General features: G+C 42.0%; 1 protein-coding gene across 1 annotated transcript in view; it reads right to left on the bottom strand.

Annotated features, from left to right (window-relative positions):
• The window catches only part of HSD17B12 (hydroxysteroid 17-beta dehydrogenase 12), a 91,021-nt gene that overhangs the window by 48,152 nt on the left and 20,130 nt on the right, over positions 1 to 22,739 (bottom strand). Inside the window, 2 exon segments of the mRNA XM_074584317.1 lie at positions 3,956 to 4,031; positions 8,607 to 8,653. Coding sequence (XP_074440418.1) covers positions 3,956 to 4,031; positions 8,607 to 8,653 — 123 coding nt within the window.

Below are 22,739 nucleotides of genomic sequence, written 5' to 3'. Positions count from 1 at the left end.
GGTGGAGTCTCCGTCTTTGGAGACATTCAAAACCCGCCTGGACGCATTCCTGTGCAACCTGCTCTGGGTGACCCTGCTCTGGCGGGGGGGGGTTGGACTAGATGATCTCCAGAGGTCCCTTCCAACCCTATGGTTCTATGATTCTATTAAATGGAAATTTACTTAAAAGTTTTGAATTATACAGTAACTGATAAAATCTCCTGTGTTACCTTTATATGCACTTGGCTACGAGTAAGTAGGTACATACACTTGCAAGTAGGAACACTATTTAGCTACAACTGTTTGTTCTTGCCTCCCACAGCTCATGCACAACTGCACCACCTGTCCTCTGAAGCCACCAGCAAATAATGTACACCAACACCAAATCCTTCTTTTGACAATTTCCCTACAGGCAAGCTCTCTTTAAAGCATTTTCCCTGCTTGACTAATTTTCACCATATTCTTCATACTGCAGCCCCTAGCAAATATGTTCCTACAGCAAAGTTCTTCTCACATCTGCTCAGAACATCCCTATCACCAACAGTGCCGAAAGTGAAGCTTTTCTGCTTGCAAATCCATAGTTCTTGAACCAATTGCTGGCACAGAGCACCCAAGATGCCCTGGACCATATTCATTATTAAATACAGTAAATGAGGGAACCATCATGTTACATGGCATTCAAAGGATTGTCTCCATTCACAGAAAAGTTTTCTTCCTGAGCCTTCCTGAACCTTTGAGAGTGGTTAACAATGTGATAGAATTGATACTTTAAAAAACAGATATTGGAACACCAATGTAGTGTGAACTAAACTAGACCAAGGATTTTGTGTAGTGACCCTACTAGTTGGTGTTTATGTATGAAAACTTGATTAGAAGATCAGATGTGTTTCCATAAAACCTACGTAATTCCATACAAACGTGGTCCATAATCATCTAAGAGGAAATTTAAATTTTTTTCTTCGTCAGTCAGTGGCCTATGCCCTATTTATTAGGGAACATAAAGCAGAATTTCCTTTTGCAGCAAATCCTACGGCACCTAATTATTCTGCAAATTCAACTTTACAACATGTTTGAAGACACACTGGAAAGTCTTCTGAAGTCTTCAACTACTTCTAATTAATCAACCCGTTTTCGTTGCTCAAACTGAGCCGTAAGTTCAGAATCTCTAGCTTTCTTGTAACATCAGTACAGCTGGCTTAATGTGCGTGTGTGCACACACAAAAATATCAGATCCAGGTCAGTTGGCATTTAACATTCAGAAAGACCTATCAGTACTTCCCTTATGATAGTGGTTATGCAACTTGCATTTTGTACGTAGGTATCACTCCTAATGTAAGTATATCCTCAGAGCACAGGAAAAGATTCTTCTGAATAGAATGAACATACCTGAGCCTCAAAACCCCTCTCGTTATTTGCAACAGAGGGCACTTAACCGTTCACTAAGATGAGCAGGACTCTGATCAGTGGAAACAAGGGAGGAACAGAAAACATGCACAATTCAAAGAACTGGAATTAGTCAAACCAACATTCTTCCTTAAAGTAATTAAGGGTCATTACTCAAGATGAACAAGCTCACGTGTATTTGACGAACAATTGCGGGATCACCATAAAGAAGTTTAAAGCTGCCTTAGGCGCCTGCAAGGGAAACACTCAAGTAGCTACAGCCTTAGCTCTAAAGAAGTCACTCGCTCGTATACGACAACATCAGAACGGACTGCAAAGACCACATGAGCCTGAACACAAGAAAATCCTGTCCAGCTAAAACTAAAACCTAGCAGGATCTGAAAGTGCAACTCAGGCTTGCTTGATTATGCAGACTATCCTAATCCTTCAGCATATGTCACAGTGAACAAGGTATACATTTCAGTAGCTCAGTGTTGTCAAAAGAAGTGTTCTGAAAAACCAACATGAGTCATCTCATTTCAGAATGGTTTAGGAAAGAAAGTGGAAAAAATGTTTGGGTGAGGCCTAACAGTAATTGTGTATTACAGGCTGCTCTACACGTACCTATTTTTTAAGTCTGAAAAACTCCCCCGGCAGCTATCACGTAAGTGCTGAAAGCTCAAAGCAGTAGATTTATCTGTCTTGTCAGCATCATGCTTAATTCCCAAGCAGGAAAAGATTTCCAGACTGGTACAGAAAGGGCTATGACCACTTTCAGGAAGCTTTTTGCTTCGTGTGCAAGTGCTTGATTCCATAACAAGATATTTGTAGATGCCTCCATCAGTTACACTTTTACTTAGCAAGACAACTTTATAGCGCATAATAAGAAACGTGACTGCATACGCCCACATATGCAGCAAACTACCATCCAGCTATTGCAGTGAAGCACCAAAAAGACCACCTTGTAACTTCTTTATGTATTTGCAATAAGCTGCAGTACTCACGCAGGTTGCCCAAGCCGCGACACCTGGACTGTTTAGTTTACACCATGACTCTATTGACTAGAGCATCGCAGGTACGTCCAGACACTGCAGCAACATCCGCACATGCAGGATGCTAATGAACAATGCAATTACTGACAAACCAGCAGAAGAGAGGACTTGATGCCATCTTTGCCCTGAGAAGGAATGCTCTCTACCTCTTAAACACACACGTAGAACGGAAGGCTTCTCTGCCTAGAAAACAATTTCAAATGCTATCCTCCATCGGACACTAAAAACCAGAGCCAGAGGCATTTGCATCAACAGAATTGTATGCCCTCTGTCTCTCAGTAAAACAGTGTAACAGTTACCATTAAGCAAGCTGAAGTCCTTGAATCTTTTAGTCATCCTCACGTTCACCAAGCAGCCCCTTACAACTCAGTGTAGGACAGTTTGCCGAGGCTTGATTTACAGATTATGCTTTATAGCAAAGTGGTGTCACTAATAAATTCATTAACTTTTTTAACAAACTCAAGCCAAAGACCTCTGAAAGACAGCAGATCTTACATTTATCTGCATTAAGTACAAAAATAATTTTAGGACAGTCTAAGCAAGAGAAGGGAAGGTAAGACAGAAGCATAATCTTAAAGGTTTCTTTACACAACATCATTATGCTGAGAAACCTGCTTTATAGTACACAACTCCCACTCCTGCTTATCAAAAACCTCTATGCGCAAGGCTACATTTCTCACTTTATCTTGACATACTCTGCATAAACTAATAACCTTGCATGAAATCTGCCTTTATAAAAGACACATAGATTACAAGAGGAATTCTTGTGAGTTATGGTTATACTTTTGATTGGAAAATCATTCCTTAGCATGAGACTTGAAGCTTTTTTCTAACTGACCCCATGCAAATACCTATTTCGCATTAGTGATTGGAATACTTCAGTTGCTCCCTTATTTTTGCATTACAGCGTTACTACACGCTTACTGAAGAAACAATCCCTCATGCAGGTTCTTAAAACACATCAACTCATTCCCTATATTTCTATGACTATGCACACTCGTCATCTCAAAAAAAGCTTCCAGCTCTCTAATCTGATCCTTGAGTAGTTTACCTAAACAAAACAAAAAAAGGGGGAGGAGGGGGAAACTACCCACAATAAATTTGTGTACTTGGTAATACAACAAGTAACATAAAGACTGTGTTTTCAACATCTTTGAGTTACAAAGAAACCACCCTTATGGCTGAAGCCCATGAAATGAAACTTGCTTCAAGCCGAGGGAATATTCAGATGAGTAACAGCTATACGTTTTCCTCCTTATTATGATTTTAGACAGCTACTATGGGAATAGGTGGCATTTTGGTCTGACTGGTAAACTGTTCTTATGGAAGACTAACAGTTTTAGAAGTACTTATTCCAGAATTAATTTCTGTTGTTCTCAGAAGTTACATATGAACACCTGTAAAATTAATCTACAAGGCCTTTACCGCTTATATCTGTAGCATTTGCTCTGTGCACGAGAGTAAACCTTTTTCAATTCATGTGCAATCACATTTATTTATAGACGTGCTTGTGAAGTTTAGGGAAGAAGTTTTCAACTCACTTATTTCACTTGCAACCTGGTCCAGTTTTTCTTTTGACCTACTGATTAGAGCCACCTTCATTCCACGTCTTGCTAACTGCAACAAAGCAAAACAGGAGACATAAGAACAATCATAAATCACTTCCACGTTAGTATCCTAATTAAAGGAATTGCATAATTTGTCAAACATCACAATAATATGACCAGCAAGTTTGAAAAAAAATTACAGTTTTAAATAGAGATATCAAAGGGGTAAACCAGGACAGATAGCTCCATGCTACTTCTTACTTGATTCCCTTCATGACAAATGTATTATCCTCTCAGTGATTCAATACAGGTGTATAGGCACTTTTATAAAATAGAAAGCCAACAGTAGATATTCCACAGAACTTTTACAACACCTCTGCAAGTCAGAGCAAAGAACCCATAACTAAGTTTAAATGCCAAATGAAGATATCCGTGATCACTTGAGTAACTGTGTTGCAAAATTACGCCAGCACTCAAAACTTGCTTCCTTTTGTCAGGCTCCGCTCTTACTTTGTGCTAAAGATAGGTATGAAGATTAATTTCTTCATGCAGTTCTTTTAGGGAAGCTGTGTAACGTAAGCTGTGGCCAGAGCATATCCTGGTCATCAAATCAGCCCTACTGCTGCAGGTTTGTAACGGGGTATAACAGCCACATTTAAGAGTGCCTGCAGAAAGACAGCTACGTATCTGAATTAGTCTGCAATGAAAACAAACAATGTTTGTGACTACTGTAAGTCCCTGTTCCAGTGAAAAGTAAAACCAATATATCCACAGTTCATGGTGACACTGCCCTTCAGACACTTAGCACCTACATATAAAAACCAGGTAAGTTCTCATGGCTCTATAAAACTCCTTCACTGCCTTTGGAAGCAGATGAGAATGGGTCTTAAAGGAAATCTTAAAAAAAAAAAAATACCCCAAACCACAGCATAGTATAGCAACAACCTAAAGTGACTTAACCTCATCTACCTTTCTAGCACAAGTATGCAAACCAAGAAAGCTTCTTTCAGGGACAAGTATGACAAAGTTCGTCAGCAAACTCCATCCTTCACTCCTATGTGTGATCTCTAAGCAGAAGAAATCTCATACTAAACCTCTGATGAGCTTAGAGAGAGGTGTGATGAGACCAAAGAACTGCTAACAAATTGCCGCAGAGTTCAGGTTTATGGTAACTTACACCTTCTGCTCAAAGAAATGATCTAGCGTTGAGGATGACTGTCTAAAAGGGATGAAACACATCCACCTCCAGATAAGCACCTGGCTCACTGGAATAAACTTTTCATAAATCCAAGCAGTAGGCTTGGGGGGCAGCAGGGAGAAGGGAATAACATAACATTCTCTTATTCCACAGGTCCAAGGCAGCAAAGTCAAATACCGTACCTAAAAGTATCTCAGCCTGTAACACCAAGGACAACCTGACAGTAAATCTACTCAAGGGTCTGAAACAGCTGTGGTCCCATGGGGCAAAAAAGCCCCAGCAATGTTCCTCATGGATGCAAGCTCCAGACCACTGATGGGCAGTTTGCTTTCAGCAGTCATAACCTCTGGGCTCCCGGACTGCTTAAGTAGATGCCTGAGCTTTACGGAAAAATATCCAGCTGTACTTGTTTCAAAAGCCAAGGAAGCAAAGCCATGCCAACGCACCCAGATAGTGGAACCTCAGCACATTTACAGAGCCTCCACAAGAGTGAGCTTGAGAGAAACTGCTGCTGTGTTGACACTAAAGGGATGCACTCCAAGAGGCGCATCTGAAATCTGGAAATGGAAACCCATTTACGAAAGGAATTCTCTGAGTACAGAACATATAAAATGGCCAAGGAAAGAGCCTGTAAGTAGGAAAAAATATCACTTAGGAGAAGAAATCAAACTTGGAAATGATAAAGTGCTCAACAGCAAGTTCAGTTTGAGTCTGATGAAACCAGATCAGTTTCTGCTGAGCACTCTGAATTCACTGGTAGAGTCCTAGCGGGTTGAAAAGAACCACAGTAGTCCAAATAGCAATAAGGATCCTCTGAGATCCCAGCAACTAATTACATTTTTATATAAGGAACAATATTACACATTTCATATATATATATATAAGACCCATTTGCTTTGTAGATAACCTGCCGTTATACTTGGATCTTTGGCCAATGTCTCTAGGGTTATGAATAGGCTGAATGAGAAGACCTTAAAACTAATCACAAAAACTCACCCAGAATAGTAAACATTGGGAAGATGCTCTTGTAGCCTAGCGACTGATGCAAGCAAGAGTCACCATCTAATGGAGTTGGTGGATGTAGGCATCTGATTTCCTTAAATCCCATGTTAGTAACTACCACATTTTCCACTTTGGTAGCAAAACACAGTTGCCATTAAAGCCCGTTCTCTCCAAGATGGAAAGGAGTGTCATTGACAGCCCACCAAAGCAGAGTTGAAGCTCTTGTTAGAGTAGGTATAGCAAGAGGATCTACAAAAAGCAATACTGAGGAGACGTGCACAGCAGAGTACGCAACGGGATCAAAACCTCTAGTTTATCAATAGCACACAAATACATCTGAGATTAAATTTAAACTCAGGATTTGCAAAAACGAACAGCAAATTGCAAGAGAGGGGCCACAAATAGCAACTCCTGACTATATCCTTAAAAAAAAAAAAGACAAAAGAAAAAAGTATGCTGCTTTGGAATCAAAGATCTGGTTAGCATTACCCAAACAGAGAAGAAAACTTGCATTTACTATGGCACTTTCTACCTTTCCCGAAGTGGTGGTCTAGTGATGACAAGGCTATCAGTGCTGAGCAAGGAATAAAGAACTTAATACTGCAAGAGTGAAAAGTGTAAAAACGCCTCTTTGCTTGGAAAAGAAGGAAAGTAACCAAAAGAGCAGAGCATAACCAAAGAATCCACAAACTCGTAACATTCTTCCATCACTTACTGGTGACCATGTCAAGCTTTCAAAGAGGCGATTCTCAATACACCGTACATTTCTCACAAACTCCTCCAAGGAGAGGGAAGTAATCTGCACGATTGTAATCACAGCCATCAGTGCCCAAGCAGCTGTATGCCAGTGTCATTTCTAGCAACCTGATGGGATCTTCCAGCAGAAAGTCAAGCCTCCATTGACAGTCTTATGGAGACATCTCGAGAGTCAACTGAAAGATTGAGAAGTCTTTTCTGGTATTCTACATTTCACCCTGCATTCACACTTGACTTCATCAAATATTCTTCATCTACATAAACTGTGAAAGGGTGGATACGTGTTTTATTCTAAATAAATAACTAATAATAATATATATTTTTTAAATAAAAATGTGTTTTATTCTATAGCCCAAGAATGAATATTTGTACCCTTTGGGGTGCTTTTGGGGTGATCTGTGCCTACAGCAACTACAGCAGGGAAGCTGAAACAGTCAAGTGTTTCCCAGCAGGATCTCATACTTGTGATCAGCTTTCCTAACAGGGGTTCATACACAGGGGTCTGCCAGCAGCACACATTTGTGTTTGAAGGCAGCCTGGTTCGCAGAGACACCAGCAGAACATAAAGCAAGATGTAGTTTCGCTCACTTGATAACTTAACATACAGACCCTGAAACTAATCTCCCATGATGTTTCAGAGGGCGTCTCCCACACCAGAGGGCTTCCTCCTGGGCACAATGACCTCCTTCCGCTTGCTCTAGGCAGCTAAATTTAAGCGTTGCATCATTTGCTTCAGTGATGTCTGACTGGGATATTTGGCACATATGAGCTGTCAGCTCTACGCCAGAATCAGGCGCTGTTGGCACCAAGCTTAATTCCCTTTGCAGCCACCTCTCCCTGTCTTGACCCAGTAGGACGAGGCGCTACTTTCTACAAAGCAGAAAGGAGTCTGGGGGCTAGGGGTTACAGGCAGCAGGGCATGCAGGGATGCGAGGGAAACCTGAAGGATGAGGACTACCTGTAAAGATGAACGCTACCTTCCCCATGGGCTCCGCAGAACAAAACATTCCAGAAAAAGGGAATCTCTCACAGCTGATCTCCTCACACAAAGTCACACTGGTATTTCAGAGAACACAAAAATGAGTACAGACAGGACCATTTTGGTAGTGATGCTAGAGTTAAAGTTATTTTTGCTATAAATTGTTGTAGTCAGCACTATTTGTCATGATGTTCTCTTGGCTTATAGGCTAAATTGCCCCATACTAACAGGCACTTTCTGTCTTAAGCAATACGTTCCAGTACCATATTTGGAGCCCACATATCCACCAAGAAGAAAAGTACAGTAAAAGAGATAGAAGTAAAACCCAGCTTCAGAGACTTCATGAACTATAGGGAATAATTGGAACATACTCCAGGCAGCTAGGAATGACATTTAGTCAGTGCCTGGAAATACCAAAAGGAAACACCAAGGACTGAGAAATTTAAAATATTTGTAACCACCAAAAAAGTTAAATAAAAACTGAAGGGCGAGGTAAGGGCTGAAAATAGAATTCACAAATAAAGAAAACTAACAAAGAGGGATACAACTTTTGTCTGGTCACCTGAGGGAGGCAAGGCAAGAGACTTCTTCCTCCACAGATATCTACGTTAAGATAAGCGAGGAGATATGACGTGCTGCTTGACAGAGTTGAAACAGCGTGACATCTTGCCAAGGATCGAGATACACTTCCAAGTGATGAGAATTCTTACCTCTTCTGCATAGGCTTTTCCAATCCCATCAGTAGCTCCTGTGATCACTGAAAAAGACAGACAGATACACATTAGTTGCTTCACGGAAATAACTGCAATGGGTGTTCATTAGTAGACTGCTAAAGTACTCGTTCCAGCCACGAGAACAGGTCAAAGTTTCTGGAATAGGTGTACAACTTATCAAATCTCTTAGGGAATTTGCACTAAATTTTTTCCATATGTAAGAAAGGAGAGGGAAGAGAAGGAGTTACGAGCTTAACAGTTATGTTACGAATCATGTTCGGCACCCCCTCTCACACCAGTCATCTGGCCCACTATGCTGCTTCTGAAGCTTTGCAGACTAAGAGAGATTTCCAAGTCATTTAACTTAAAAAAAACCTCAATTATGACTATTAAAACAGCTTTTTTTTATAGTAAAATAAAAAATATCTTAAAGCCTGTAAGCATCCAATAAAACAAACATCTTAGTCTCTGTTAGTGACCCTCTGGTAGGTTCCAGATAACCCTGAGCATTGTGCTTACCAGCAGCAAGTATGAGTGACTGATGCAGCCATCAGTTACAAGCTGGGCTTCTAGAGCTTAAACTTTTTCACCCATGGGTGACTGGGATCTGTGTCAAGCCTCAAGTCTTTTTAGGATTCTTTTCCACATGCTGAGAAGCTCTGAGTGACTCAACATGCCATTAGTTTAACAGATTTTTCCAGGGTTCTCACCACACCAGTAGCTGATCATCTCAGTTTGCTCACTAAATAGCAACTCCTCCATCCAGAATCTGCTTCTCCAACTACTTTTTAAAGCAAGCACATTCAACACCACTACCTTTCTCTCTCAGCTCTTCCTTCTCATCAAACCCAATGCCTACACCTCAACATCCTTACTCAAATAGCTCTCTACTCATTCATCTGTCTCTGCTCTCATGCTCCAAGTGGCTACAGAATATACCGGATTTTTCTGTTTGTCCTCATGTCAGATCAGAACAGCTTAGTTTGTGCTTCTACTGCCTACCCCTGAATGTAGGCATGCCTCAAATAATTGGGCTTGTTTAATGTTTCAGAAAACTGAGCTGAGTGTTGGTTGAGCTCTCAGGTCAACCTCTACCTAAGTGAAACTCAGAGCAGACGGAGGTGTTATCCGGCACTGGGACTCAGCAATAACTTCCCTTCAGGGCATCAGAAGGAGACGTGTTTGCAGATGATTTGATTAGTCACTGCTTGCAGATCACCCATAACAGTTGGGATGCAAACAGCAACCAGAATATTTCTGTTTGAGTAATAACTGCTAGGAAATGCTGTAACCATTTCAGTTTCTGTGCCTGCTAGCTATAAATAAATGGACGTAATAACACGTGATGAAGCTGACTGTGAAGGTCCTATTTGAGCTCGAATGGCCAAGATAACAGTCCAGTAACAGGCTAAGAATGAAGGATCCAGTCATGCCCCTGACTCGAGCTAGATTTACAGATGACCACAGGTGAAGGTACACACACATACATTTATCCCCTCCCTGGTTTCAAGGTTTATTTGCAAGATGCCATAGCTCCAGTGTGATAAGAATATGCATGACTGTACACACAGGATGCTTGGGCTAGTAAACAGAGTTCTAGCTGCTGTATTGGCAGACCCAGTGAATTTTATTGAGAAAGCCAAGTGTCCGTGTCACCCCGTTTTGCCACTTCCTATCCAGCCACCATTAGGGAAGCGTGAGTAATGGTTTTGTTATAGACACAAATCCACATATAGGAAGGTTGAGCAATGGTCCAAATAATGAAAAAAGCAGACCTTGGAGAAAAAAAATCAAGAATACATTCCCAGGAGCAAAAATCTGTACTGGTATCCCTCCCCGTTAGGCTTACAACAGTAGCTGGACGTGTTCTAAGTTGACCCAATCTGGAAAACATTCAACTTCAGTGACTTGGTGAAAGGGGTTATTTCCTTCATTACAGTTAGTGAGGTACCTAAAGAACAGCCATTCCCTCTAAGGCTTATAGACCGTTTCTCCTCCTCCCAACTCAAAATTCATGGACTTAATGGTTTTATCCCCAGATAATAAGCTCAGCGTTTTAAAATATTGTTTTCTGACACTGTGAGTTGTTCGGCTTCTAGCAACTACAACTGAGAGTATATGCTCCGTACGGCAGGGACTCAGAAAAGCATCTGTAGCACTTTAAAGGCTTAGTAGAGTGCAAGTACAATTTCAGTCAAGGATATTTAACTCATTTATTGAATCCATTGCTTAGGTAAATTGTAATAGAATTGGCTGGAGCATGAGGCTTAAGAAGCTGAAGATCAGGGATTTCTAACTGAAGTATGAGAATGGGATGGTTCCTCCCTCTTTAGACCCTACGTCAAATTAAAAGAACCTGTAGTCCAGAGGTTAAAGTACCTCCAGAACAGAACCTGAGAAATTTAAATAAGTCTGATATAGATAAATGACGAAAAACATTATAAAATCCCACCAGGAAGACAAGAGTGTTTGAGCCATCACCTACATAAACAGGCACCTACCTGATACACATTGTTTTTTTGCTTCTGCTGCAGGTAAAGGCATAGGCATCCAAATAAAGTACACAGCTGGTTTTTCTTAGCCATAAGAGAATCCTCTCCTCACAAGAAGCCACTAATGTCATCATTTTATTGCTGGCTCCGCTTTGAGAAGGATAACTTTGTCTCCTGCTCTGTGCTCCCACAGCACCTTGAAGAGCAACCACAGTACAAAGGCTGCTTGCCAATGTATAGCCTAGAAAACAGGTTTTTTAGGCCACACTTTTCTTCCTAAGGCTCTTCAAGAGAAAGCACCTGGCTCAGCTCTCACCCATTCTACGGAAATTAATTTCCCATCAATGGCTCCACCGGTGCAGAGGCTGTCGAGGTCAGCACCGGAGGACTGAGATGGGAAACGTGCACTAGTGTAGACCTGTCCTGCTGCTGACCAGTAGCACCCAGTTCAGCCAGGGAGCTGTGGTTACCGACTATTTACGGGACCCCGGTGAGCAGTTCGTCAGGTCAGGAAGGCTGCCCAGACAGATACCTGCCTGAGAGAAGGTGTCTGAGGCATACTGCAGAGAGCAATACTTACGCCCTATGTTGTAAAAGCAAGGAAAAGAGTTGGGGTAAAAGCAACCAATTAGATCAATTATCAAAAGAGTAAAGATTCAACCACCTCATCTTCCTCCATGTTCTGGATTACCTGAAGTGTATATGCTATCGGGAAAGGGGAGAACGATAAACAGAGGTTTTGGTAAGACTTCTGCATTAGCAAGACACTTATATTTTTCATATTGATTACATTAATCGCTAGTTTCCACTCCAGAGCCAAGTGTTGCAGTTTTAACCATCCCAGCTATGTACAGAAGCTGTACCAGTTTAACTAAATTTTAACTATCACCCTAATGTGCTGAAGCTAGTTTAACCCCAAGTGTGGATTAACTTTTAAATTCTGTTTCTTCTACAGACGGCGTTCCAGCAGAAGTTAAACTGACTGCAGTTGGCAGAGCTTAAAGAAGGCAAACCAAGTAGGGTAGCAAGAAGTTATTGTCTGTACAAGAGAGCTGCACCAGCTCGTGATTATACACATTTACTCAGTAGTCAGACTAACTGCAGTAGCTTCCCGCTTCAGCCATCTGCCGTCTCCAGAAGAGAAGCAAGAAGAGTGCCCAAGCAGCTTGTGTGTGAGCCCACCGAATAAAATGGGAGCTTGTATTGAAGCGCTGGCTGATTTTAGGCAAAGAAGGCAACATCCACCTTCCCCTGACTTTTGGGGCTGTAGAGGAAAAGGGGAAGAAAAATAAGGAAAGGTATCCAATGACATGACATACTCTGAAAGCAGCTCACTCTTAATACACCAACACATGCACTCGCGTTGTAGATGTTCTACCTCGGGAAGTTACTACTAACCAGAATTCAGCCGCAGAATTCACAAAATAATTAGACTGCATCCTGAACAGATCCCCATCTCAATACGTGTTTTTTTGAAACTTGCATATGTATAAGTACAGAGGCAACATTTGCAAGACTACATCATCTTTTCTCAGTTCTGAAAAAGCCTTCCCAAAGACTCCTGTTCCAAATCAGAGCCCACACAGCCTGGTCCTAGTGAGTCCAGCACACTGAAAGGAACATCTCTTGCTCTTCTATGTAATGACACTTTCTTGACTGGGTAAGACTGCCATAATCATTATTATAATGGGTTACAGATGTACACATGGATTTTATCCTCTAGTCACAGCTTTCATTTCAGTTGTGCACATCCTATTTATCCCTTCCACTGACCCCATACTGTTCAAAATGGCAGACAAGAAGCGGAAAACCTGGTAAAACATTTAAAATCACCATTAGTGTACACCACATGAGTATAAGTGACTTTGAACCCACCAATGCTTTGGATGCAGCCCTAAAATGTAGGTGTGCAGAGAAACGTACAGTGTAGCATCAAGGTCTGCAAACCAAGCAGTATAGGGCATCATCTGCTCACAGCACTGGAGGAGGTTATGCCATATGTAGGCTGTAGATCTTTCAACTGCCATTGTAGATATACACGTCTGCACAAGAACTCAGACCACTAGTTAAATTTTTAATAACAGTATTATCCTTAACACATCATGGAATTACTTTCATAAATTACCAAAATCTGCACCTTAGGACAGTATAGCATCTTTGCCTTAGAGACTGTGTCGGAATTTTCCTTCCTATATGGTGTGGGGAAGGAAGAAAAATAAATAAGTAAACAAATCCCTTTTCAACTCCTGCTTTGAGTTTACTTATACGTCTCTGACCTCTTACAATGATCTCTTCAATTTAAGATACAGCTACACAGGAATCCACCATAGCCTCTACTACTGGACTAGTTATTGATAGATGCAACTCATTAATTCTCTAAACCTTAATAACACCTAGCCACTTTGCTTCCTAATGTTTCACGTGGTGTGTTTTCACAGCTTTTGTCATATATGATGCAATTCGTAAGCATTGGCATAATTTCCTGCCCGGTACCAAACTCAAGGCAACCCTTGACAAACACGGGGCAAAGTTAAATGAACTCAGCAGTCAGCGAGATACATGGTCTTGCACTAATAGGGAAAAAGCTTTCCTGTTATTAAGAAATCCATAGACCAAGCCTACGAAACACGTTGTATAACCAGCCACTGACTTTAGTTTAGAGGATTAATATGCCCGGTGATACGTGCCTTTAGGGGTTAAAAACATAGACTCTTCTCCAGAAGGCTTACAGAGGGGTGAATATGCAAATGCTTCCAATAGCACCCGCATCCTCCAGAAATCCCACAGCCCATGGCTAAACACCCAAGGGATAAGGTACCACCAACAGTGCAGGTAGCTCAAGAGGTCTCTCTGCTTCTAAGTAGTAACAGCCACCACCTTCCCAAATAAAAGGTCACCCAGAAAGCATCCACCACCTCCTAGGAGGTATACTGGATAAACATTATCTGCTGTTAAAAAAGGAGACTACCATTGTACAGCCAGGCAAAAGCAGCACCCAGCAGACCACGGCAGTCTTTTGTGAATGAAGTGAATATTCAAGGCCCAGAAAGAACAGTTTAATCTGCTTCTTATGCAGCATGGGCATCCTAAAACAAAAGCAAAGAATGGTGCAGGAAAGCATGAGGCAGGCATGTAGAAATCATCTTGTCTCACGACAGGAGCAAGGACCAGCGTTGACACAGGGAGAGGGAGCAAGAGCAAGCATAGAAAATTCTACTGCAGTTCTGCAGAGCAATCACGCTGAAACAAGATTATAGATTCGTGACTCCCCAATTCAAGGTTAGACTACAATGAAGATAAAGCTTAAAGAGATCAAGCCTGCCTTCAGATACAAACACACGTTTTCCACAGCAAAATAAGCTTTTGAGATGCCTAATGGAGATAAAGCATGGAATACTTTTATCCATGTTGCTGCTAGAGAACAGCACCAGGCACACTCCTTGCACTGCTTTGACTACCTGCACAATGAAGCTAACAACGATTATGCATGTTCTCTACTAGCCTCTTCAAACTACAAATTCATTTCAGTTCAGCCATTTTCCTGTTTTCATTCAGAAAAGTGTGAGGTTTTAGGCAATCTTTCAGAGTACTGCAGATGCACTCATGCACGTCATCACCTCGGAAGGAAAACTCAAGCCCCTAACAATGTTATTCCCCCTAGAAAGATGCGGGTCCAGCAATTTGGGAATACCTATACTCTTCCTGCTGAAAAATTAAGCTAACAAACAGATCTCAAGGAGATCAGATCTCGGCTACATTTCTGATCCCCTGGGGAGGTATTCAAATTTGTTGTCAAAATGGCCACTGCAGAGCTAGTCTCTCAGCTACATCCTCCATTCACACAGAAGAGCCGTCCCTCTCCTGCAAGACTAAACCCAGATACGAGTGAGGGTCTGGCACGGCACGGCACCCAGCTCTAGCAGACATGAACACAAAGAATAAACTAAGAACCTAGTGTGTCTTGTTAAAGCAATACTGTTGAGAGAAACTTCACAGCACAGCTAACCTTAGCATGGGTTTAAAGTACAACACATAAATAACTGAAGACTCGAGATTCTTCTGCTACGAAACACGGAGGCTATATTAAGAATATGACAGCTCCTGGGAAAAACAAAAGCTGGCAAGGGGAGGAAAGACTATCCCTGCTTGGCATCACGCAGTGCTTCATTTATTACAGATTTATATAAATCACTGGCATTTGACCAATACCAAGCTTCTAGATTATCTCCAGCCAACGAAAATACTTTAGTCTGTGGTGGTTAAAAATATTCTACTTTTTGTCCTCAGCTTGCTAGGAACGGCTATTTTTAGTAAGAGCCCAATCAACCTTATCAAAATCAAGCATCAAAAATAGACTGGAGAAACACTGGAAGCAAATACTATTTTTAGCTGCTCCGTCTATCCCTGCCATTACCCACAAATTCTGACTGCACAGCCCATGCACGAGTGCTTAGTTATTCTAGGCAGATCCTCGTCGTGACCCTTTTTTCCCTGAACACCTGAATGCAGAAAACACTCGATTGATTAAAGATTAATACAGCCGCAAACCGTGACAGCTGCCTTTCGTCTGAGCGCTTTTGGGGAGGGGGAGAATATGGGATGACAGAGAGCTTGCATCAGTATTCCTCTTGGGGATCTATTACATGGAAAGAAAATTGCTATTTCAATTCCTTTTTGTTGCTAAAAATAGCAGCCCCAATTGATTCAAGCAAACAGGGCACCGGCTTAGCAATGCCAAATTTAGAAACCACTGAAGTCCCAAAGAGCGAACGCTAACGCAGTCTAACACATGCCAGCTCATATTTAACAAAGAACAAAGAAGATAAGCATGCCGGCTGCAAGTTAATAAGACAGCAGTAACTCCCTGCATTTTTATTAAATAAAAACAGAAAACTCGGTGCAAAAATAAGACAAACTTCACTTCTACTCTCCATTTAACTTGCCGAAATAGGAAGCCTCATCAGAAAGATCATCTATACCCAAGCTGAAATCCTAGAAATTCTATGCGTATTTTTTTTTTTCATATGAAGGGTTTTTTTCTGCACAAAGGAGCTAACATCTAATGATCAGGCTTTGAAGAGACAGGCTACAGAAAAAGGTTCAATTCCCAGAACCAAACACTTGATAACAGCTTGTGTCTAGGAGCTAGGATTGTGGGTAGAAAAATATTCTATAAATATCGCAGCACTGACAAGTTCCCATTTTATCCAGAACTACATACGGCAAGAAAGGGTTTTGGGCAGTGCACTCTCAGGATTTCTTTAGACTTGAGAGCTAGAAGCAATCTAGAAATCGCAACAAGAAAGCCATACGGAAGAGTTCACGAAAGTCACAGGCAACACTTATGCAACATCAGGTCCAGACGCCTCTATGTGATCTCTCCCCATCCCAGGGTGGCTGCCTTCACCCGCTCAAACCTTTGCCGTGAGGTCTTTTACTCCTGTTAGTCATGGGGTGCTGCATTATGGATATGGGAGTCTAAGAGGAGAGGAGGAACTCTGTTGTCCCATCTCCTGTGTTCAGAAGCCCCCACCCCATCATTACAAATTGCAGAACTTTGCTGCTTTCAAGGCTTTTGATCCAGAAAACGTCCGGTGAACCCAAGAGTGCCCCGAACTCCACTTCTGCAATAACGAGGAAGTTGTTCAGATCATCTCGTCGAGTCTGTTTAAGCCGAGACAAGCATACGCAACAGCTATTGCTGCCTTGTGCTCAGTAAGGCACTACCGTAAGAGTTGCTGCATAGCATTAATATTCGGCAAAAACACGCTCTCATTTGTTCGTCATTGTGTACGTGACAGATGCTGACTGTCACTGCAAGCACGACTAGGCCAAGAAATCACATGCATGGAGGTCATTCAAATTACCATTTCTGGTTCTTCCTGCCTCTAGGAGAGGGTGAATACAACAGGAAAATTTAGAAGATCAGGTAGCTTGGGACGGGCACCATCTGAAAGCTTTTAGTGTGTTTGACACCAGAAACATGCATAGATAAGTTGCTTTTCAGAGAAGGAACTAAGCAGCCAGTAGAAGGACCTCTGGGTTTGGAGCCTGCAAAGCTCCAAGAGTCTAGAAGGCTCTACATAAGAGGTCAATGGAAGAAATTTGAGATTGTTTGTTTGTTTCCTCTTTCACTATATATTTGTAACAGGCAGCAAAATAAATTCATGTCAGTGACATGGTAACAAAAAAACAACACCTGCGAAGAGAAGAGCAAAGCAAGTGATCCTGGCAAGCTATGGGCATATTTATTTCAAGTCAAAGCTATGCAAGGTGTCACAATAATTACAAACACAGAAAAAAAGTGGAGATTGGGATAAGATGTAGCCATTTTTAATCAAAAGGCAAACTGTGCCAGACTTTTTAAAAGTGTCGTCAGTTTAGCTCCAGACCTACGATGGAAAGAAAATCATTTTAGATCACAGAATGGTTCGGGTTAGAAGGGACCTTAAAGATCATCTAGTTCCAACCCCCCTGCCATGGTGCCCATAAGATGATTCCCATAAGAAACTATGACTGCGAAGGTGACTGGGACCAAACATAAGAATCTTAGAACATCGTTAGGAGCGAACTGGGGAGGCATCTACAACAGTTCAGACCAAAGAAAAAGTAAAAAAGGAGCTTTATCAGGATAAAAATAAATTACTAGTTACAATCCCCAGGGCCTGATCTCAGCGTGAATCCTGTTCAGCACTGTTACTAGTGACCACTGCGCAAAGAAGGGAATGCTTTATGAACTTCACAGACAATCTAGCTACTGAAAAGGATCACAGCATCACACTGCAAAGAATTAGATGGTTTTATAGACCAGAGTAATAAAAATATAATATTGCCAGATATTACGTGGTGACACAGTGGTACCAGATGTCAAGACGCGCACTTGAGACTAACTTTGCTGAGAGTTGAGGTGACCATTATAAGCAATGGAAGAAAGGTACCTGGGGTGCGGTGTCTGAATATAAAATGGACTATAAACTGCCATTCTGATGCAGCTATAAAGACAACTTATATAACCTGATTGCATCCACTGAGGTGCTTCCCCATAGTAATAGAAAGCAATAATACATTAAGTAATTTAAATGGGAACAGCTGCAAAAAAAAAAAAAGGGCTGCTAAAATGATTAAGAATTACCTGGTTTTGGAGATGAGTTTAGAGAGTTGTTTGCTCTTCATAAGCTCATGTAGTGTAGACCACCAGAAAATAAAAAGCTCAGGTTAACATTGGGAAGAAAATAAAGTTGGTCACAGTCAAGACTGGAAATTAGTATATCTCAAAGGAGAAAAAAAAAAGTGCTCCTGACTCTGAAGAACACAGTAAGGGTAAGGAACCTGACCTGCTGGAGGAGCTCTGCGATGCAAGACAGTAGTGCAAGACAAGACAGACGTAACTCTGGAAACAGAACTACAACCTTGCAACAAGAATCTGTTCATTACTATCCACTTAATGGATCAGAAGGAACATGAGAAAAAATAAGTCTGACTGTAACTTATTGACTGGTTTTGATACATTCTAATTAATCACATGCTTCTAGGCTTCCTCAGATTGTCAGAGGGCATCAGAGAAACTCCTTTTCTCCCTCCCTCCCCATCTCAACACATAATTTGACTTCCACAGTGTCTCTGCTCATGTCCTCACAAAAGCAAGGCGAGCTGCAGCTAGAGATATGAGAGACAAATGCAGAGTGGTCCTAACACAACAGAGACTCTGGTTTCATGAGGAGGATCTGAACCAAGAAGGGCTTCCTTCTGGAACTCCCTATTGTGCCGGCAATAACTCAAATCATCTTACTCGAGCACCTCCATATTCAAAGTGAGGACACAAGTCTCAAAAAAAGTTTGGGGCACAAAAAGAAACAACAACAGCTTCTACCAGCTTTTTAAGATCGGACCATGGGCATGGAAGTCCATATTTTTTTGCTGTACATGCCAAGAGACCCCAGAATGCAGTGCTAAACACAACCTTTTCTCTACACCTTTGAAACATTGGTTGACCTTCCAGAGCTTCATGACTAGGACCTGAACTATTTAGAACTCTACAAAACGCAAAGTCTTGAAGAAGCCTTTAAATGAAGATTTGGGTACATTTCAATCATAGTGCATGGCACATCCCGACGCATCACGTCATTAGAAAAAAGAAAAAACACGTAACTGAATAAAAGCATCCTGTCATCATTCACCTGTTTCCTCCATTTGCACGTATCCAACTATCTATATTGGAAGCGAGGTGGGAAAAAAACCCAACATAGTGTAGACAAGCTCTCTCATAGCGTAACAGTTCTATGACAAGAATAGACATTCCAGCTCAGAACAGAGATCCAGCTAACCCAAGACTTGGTCTCTGGCAGTGGTCAGCAGTAGGTACTGAGGGGAGGACTTAAGAAGCAGCCAAGCACACCGTGATACCTCTCCAGGAAACTCTTCCTGCCTCCAGCTTGCAGCTCTGCAATTTGGTGGACTACAGTTGGTAATTTTGGACAAATTCACAGGAGAAAAAGCTAACAAGGTCTTTTACAGTATTATTATTTTTTTTTTAATCCATGTAAACCTTTAGCATCTAATCAGAATGTAACAGGAAGCTACACAGCTGAACAATATCCTGCAGAGCACAGTGTCATCTTCTGTTCTTTTTGAAACTGCTCTGCTAGTTTGGGATTTGGTGCTTTCTCCACCATCTTCTGATCATGGTAAGCAATGACACTGATCATGTTGCTTAACTTTCTCTCTGTCCTTTAAATTGAAGCTGTGGATTTTCAAGTTATTTTATATATTTATTAAACAGGTAAATCTAACAGATATAACAAAATTTATAAGATTAGACATTCAGACAACCCTTTGAGGAGCGCCTCTATCAGAATCTCTTTGGACTACAGGCTTGCAGATGGCAAATGAATTAAAAAAAATAAGTACATTTAAAATACCAAAATGATCTAAATATGTTCCATCTAATAGAAAAATCATGCTACTTCCCTACCTCCAGAATTAAAATCTTAATCTTGAATGCAAGTTACAGAGTAGAACTTCAGAGTGCCAACAATACCCCAAAAATAGACAAACTAAGAAGCACAGAAAGACTACGAAAAGTGACTCTGTAGAAACTGATCTTTCTGCTTAACTTCCAACTCCAATGAACCCCAAGCTGCACAACTACTCAGACATTTCTTCACCACCTTCATCAGCACCCTGCCTTGTGCCAAAGATAATAAACATTTGCAGGATCTAAGTCTGCAACACAGACCACTGTCTAAGATAAAACATTCTCTGGGGAAAAAAAAGGTAGGTGGTCTCTGAAGAAAGGGAGCTGCAGACATTCTCACAGGTGTATTCTCACATATCACAACCTGCCGGCTTTCAGCTCATGAGCCCATCCACACCCAAGTCATCTCGCACAGAATCACTGGGTACCTCCATATGGAGCCTTTCCGCCTCCTGGAGAGCTGAGGAACGCTTCAGACTCACGCATTCACCCAGCACTGCACCTAAGCAACCAAACTCCTTGCAGCACAGCCCCTGGGATGGAAAGCGGATAACCAACATAGTCCCAGGCGGGAGCCAGGCTGGGTTCGCCCTACCTGCTGCCAAACTGGTACCAATACCCCAGCTAGGCACAGGCTGTCTGTTTTGGAACCACATACCCACACTGCACTCCTCAGCATATTTTTGGACAGAACAAGCCTTACTAGCTAACCTAGGTCTACACAGACGAACTTGGCCACCGTTGCACCCACCGTTGCACCTTGTCCTCCCATGTGGACAAGCCTTTTCCCTCTCACTCAGACCAGCCAGGCCAGGCCTGTGCTCACTTCTTGCAGTCTTCATGCAGCACGCTTCTGCCTTACCTGCTTTCTCCTGCAACATTTATCCAACCTGGATATCATTACCCTTCACGACAGTAAACCATTTCAAGTCCAGCCTCCATCCTTAACCTCTCATTTACAACATTGTTTCGAACTCATCGTAGTCAAAACAGATCAAAAAACTGAAATACATGGGTTATATAATTTCTTCTGGAATACCACCTACCACTGTACTTTTTTCCACAAGGCCGCTTTCCTAGGGTTTAAACACCCCAGTATGCAAGAATGAAAACGTTCCATTTTTAGGAAGGAATGTTACAAATCAGGACAGCTACCTATCTGGGTAGAAGGAAAAACAAGTTTTAACTCTGAGAAAGGCACAGTGTTACATCATCGCCTACAGCAAAAATACGACTGCTAAAGTGTATCTTTGATAAGTTACTTTTTAATTATACACACTTCAGGAGGTTACTAGTTAAGTCACACCACATGCTCGGTGTATTATGTTCCCATACACAAAAGGTGCACTATTGTACCTGAGGACCCTTGTTAGGAAGGTCTCAATCTACAATGCCTCTCCAATAAGATCAGAATCCAATCCATTTCCCCCCCGCCTTAAAGAAGACTTAACATGTGCGTATATACGGTGTAAGCGTACTGAATCTCCACTTCTAACCCAAAAAGTATCAGTAACCAACCACCCTAATCATTTTATTGCTCTTACATTTGTGAATACCTACGATTACTTATAACACTTAAGTGTGACCCTGCCCCAACAAGCCATCTTAGGCAGTAGCACTCCCAAGACTTCAGAAGTTTTTGAAATTCTAAATAAATCAAAACTAATCAGGACAGAGTTGACTCAGACCTTCAACTACTGATAAGAGTATTTGCACCATTTTCACTTGTTTCTCTCAGTCCTCTCTTAGCATTTGAGATGCTACTTCTCCCATCATTCCAGTAAAACCTACATACACAGCTAGACCATTACGGGACCCACCACCCTCCTAGGCAGGTCCCCCTCAGGCCGTGAGCTAAGGCAGCTCCAGCAGCAAGCTGCTCCTGGTGGCCACCTCTCCCAAGCAACATCCCTTCCTCAACACCAGCAAAAGCAGTTAAGAGTCACTCAAAAGCAAGCTCCTATCGCTGCTACAGCGAGATCCCCATGTTTGGGTTCAGGGGAACAAGGAAGGGGCCGGCAGCAGTACCAATTGCTCTGGTGACAGCCTTCGACGCCAAGTCCCCTGCCAACCTAGACGGCTCTCCAAAGACTCAAAGAGCAACTCTTTATGCAAGCCTCAGGCTTTCCACACATACGGAGGGCAGCTGCACTATAGAGGTACAGAAGTCTGGCACCCTAGAAAGCAACTGTAACATGTGGCACTCCTGACATGAAGAGAAATTTGTGCTATAGATTCATGCTTAGTGAGAGTTACTGCCTCACCACCCTAAAACTGCTCTGCTTGGAGCCCCTGCTGCCATGCACTAGCCACTTCCCAGTATCCCAGGCCAGAAGGGATCTCCCCGCTTCTATTTTTAGAAGTCAGATGACCTATATAAATTTATTGGAAAAGAGATCTTCAATAGCTTCTCTGGGAAATAATTTTATACCTGACACGTACCCTGAAACCATACATGAAACTATTTCTCACTAGCAGTGCCACATCAGGGCATTTTGGGGGCCAGCAGAGGCAATGAGCCTCGCAGCAGACCCGTGTGGCCCCTTCCCGTGCCTTCGGCTCCAGGCACCACAACAGTTCACCCATTGCAGAAAATAAGCAAAGCTGCGTAAGCAGCAGAGCACAGAAGATGAATGAACCGTGTGACGTTAAAGATCCATGAAT

Source organism: Larus michahellis, chromosome 4, assembly GCF_964199755.1.
Source record: "Larus michahellis chromosome 4, bLarMic1.1, whole genome shotgun sequence".
NCBI classification, from domain to species: domain Eukaryota; kingdom Metazoa; phylum Chordata; class Aves; order Charadriiformes; family Laridae; genus Larus; species Larus michahellis.
This window is presented reverse-complemented; position numbering and strand designations above follow the sequence as displayed.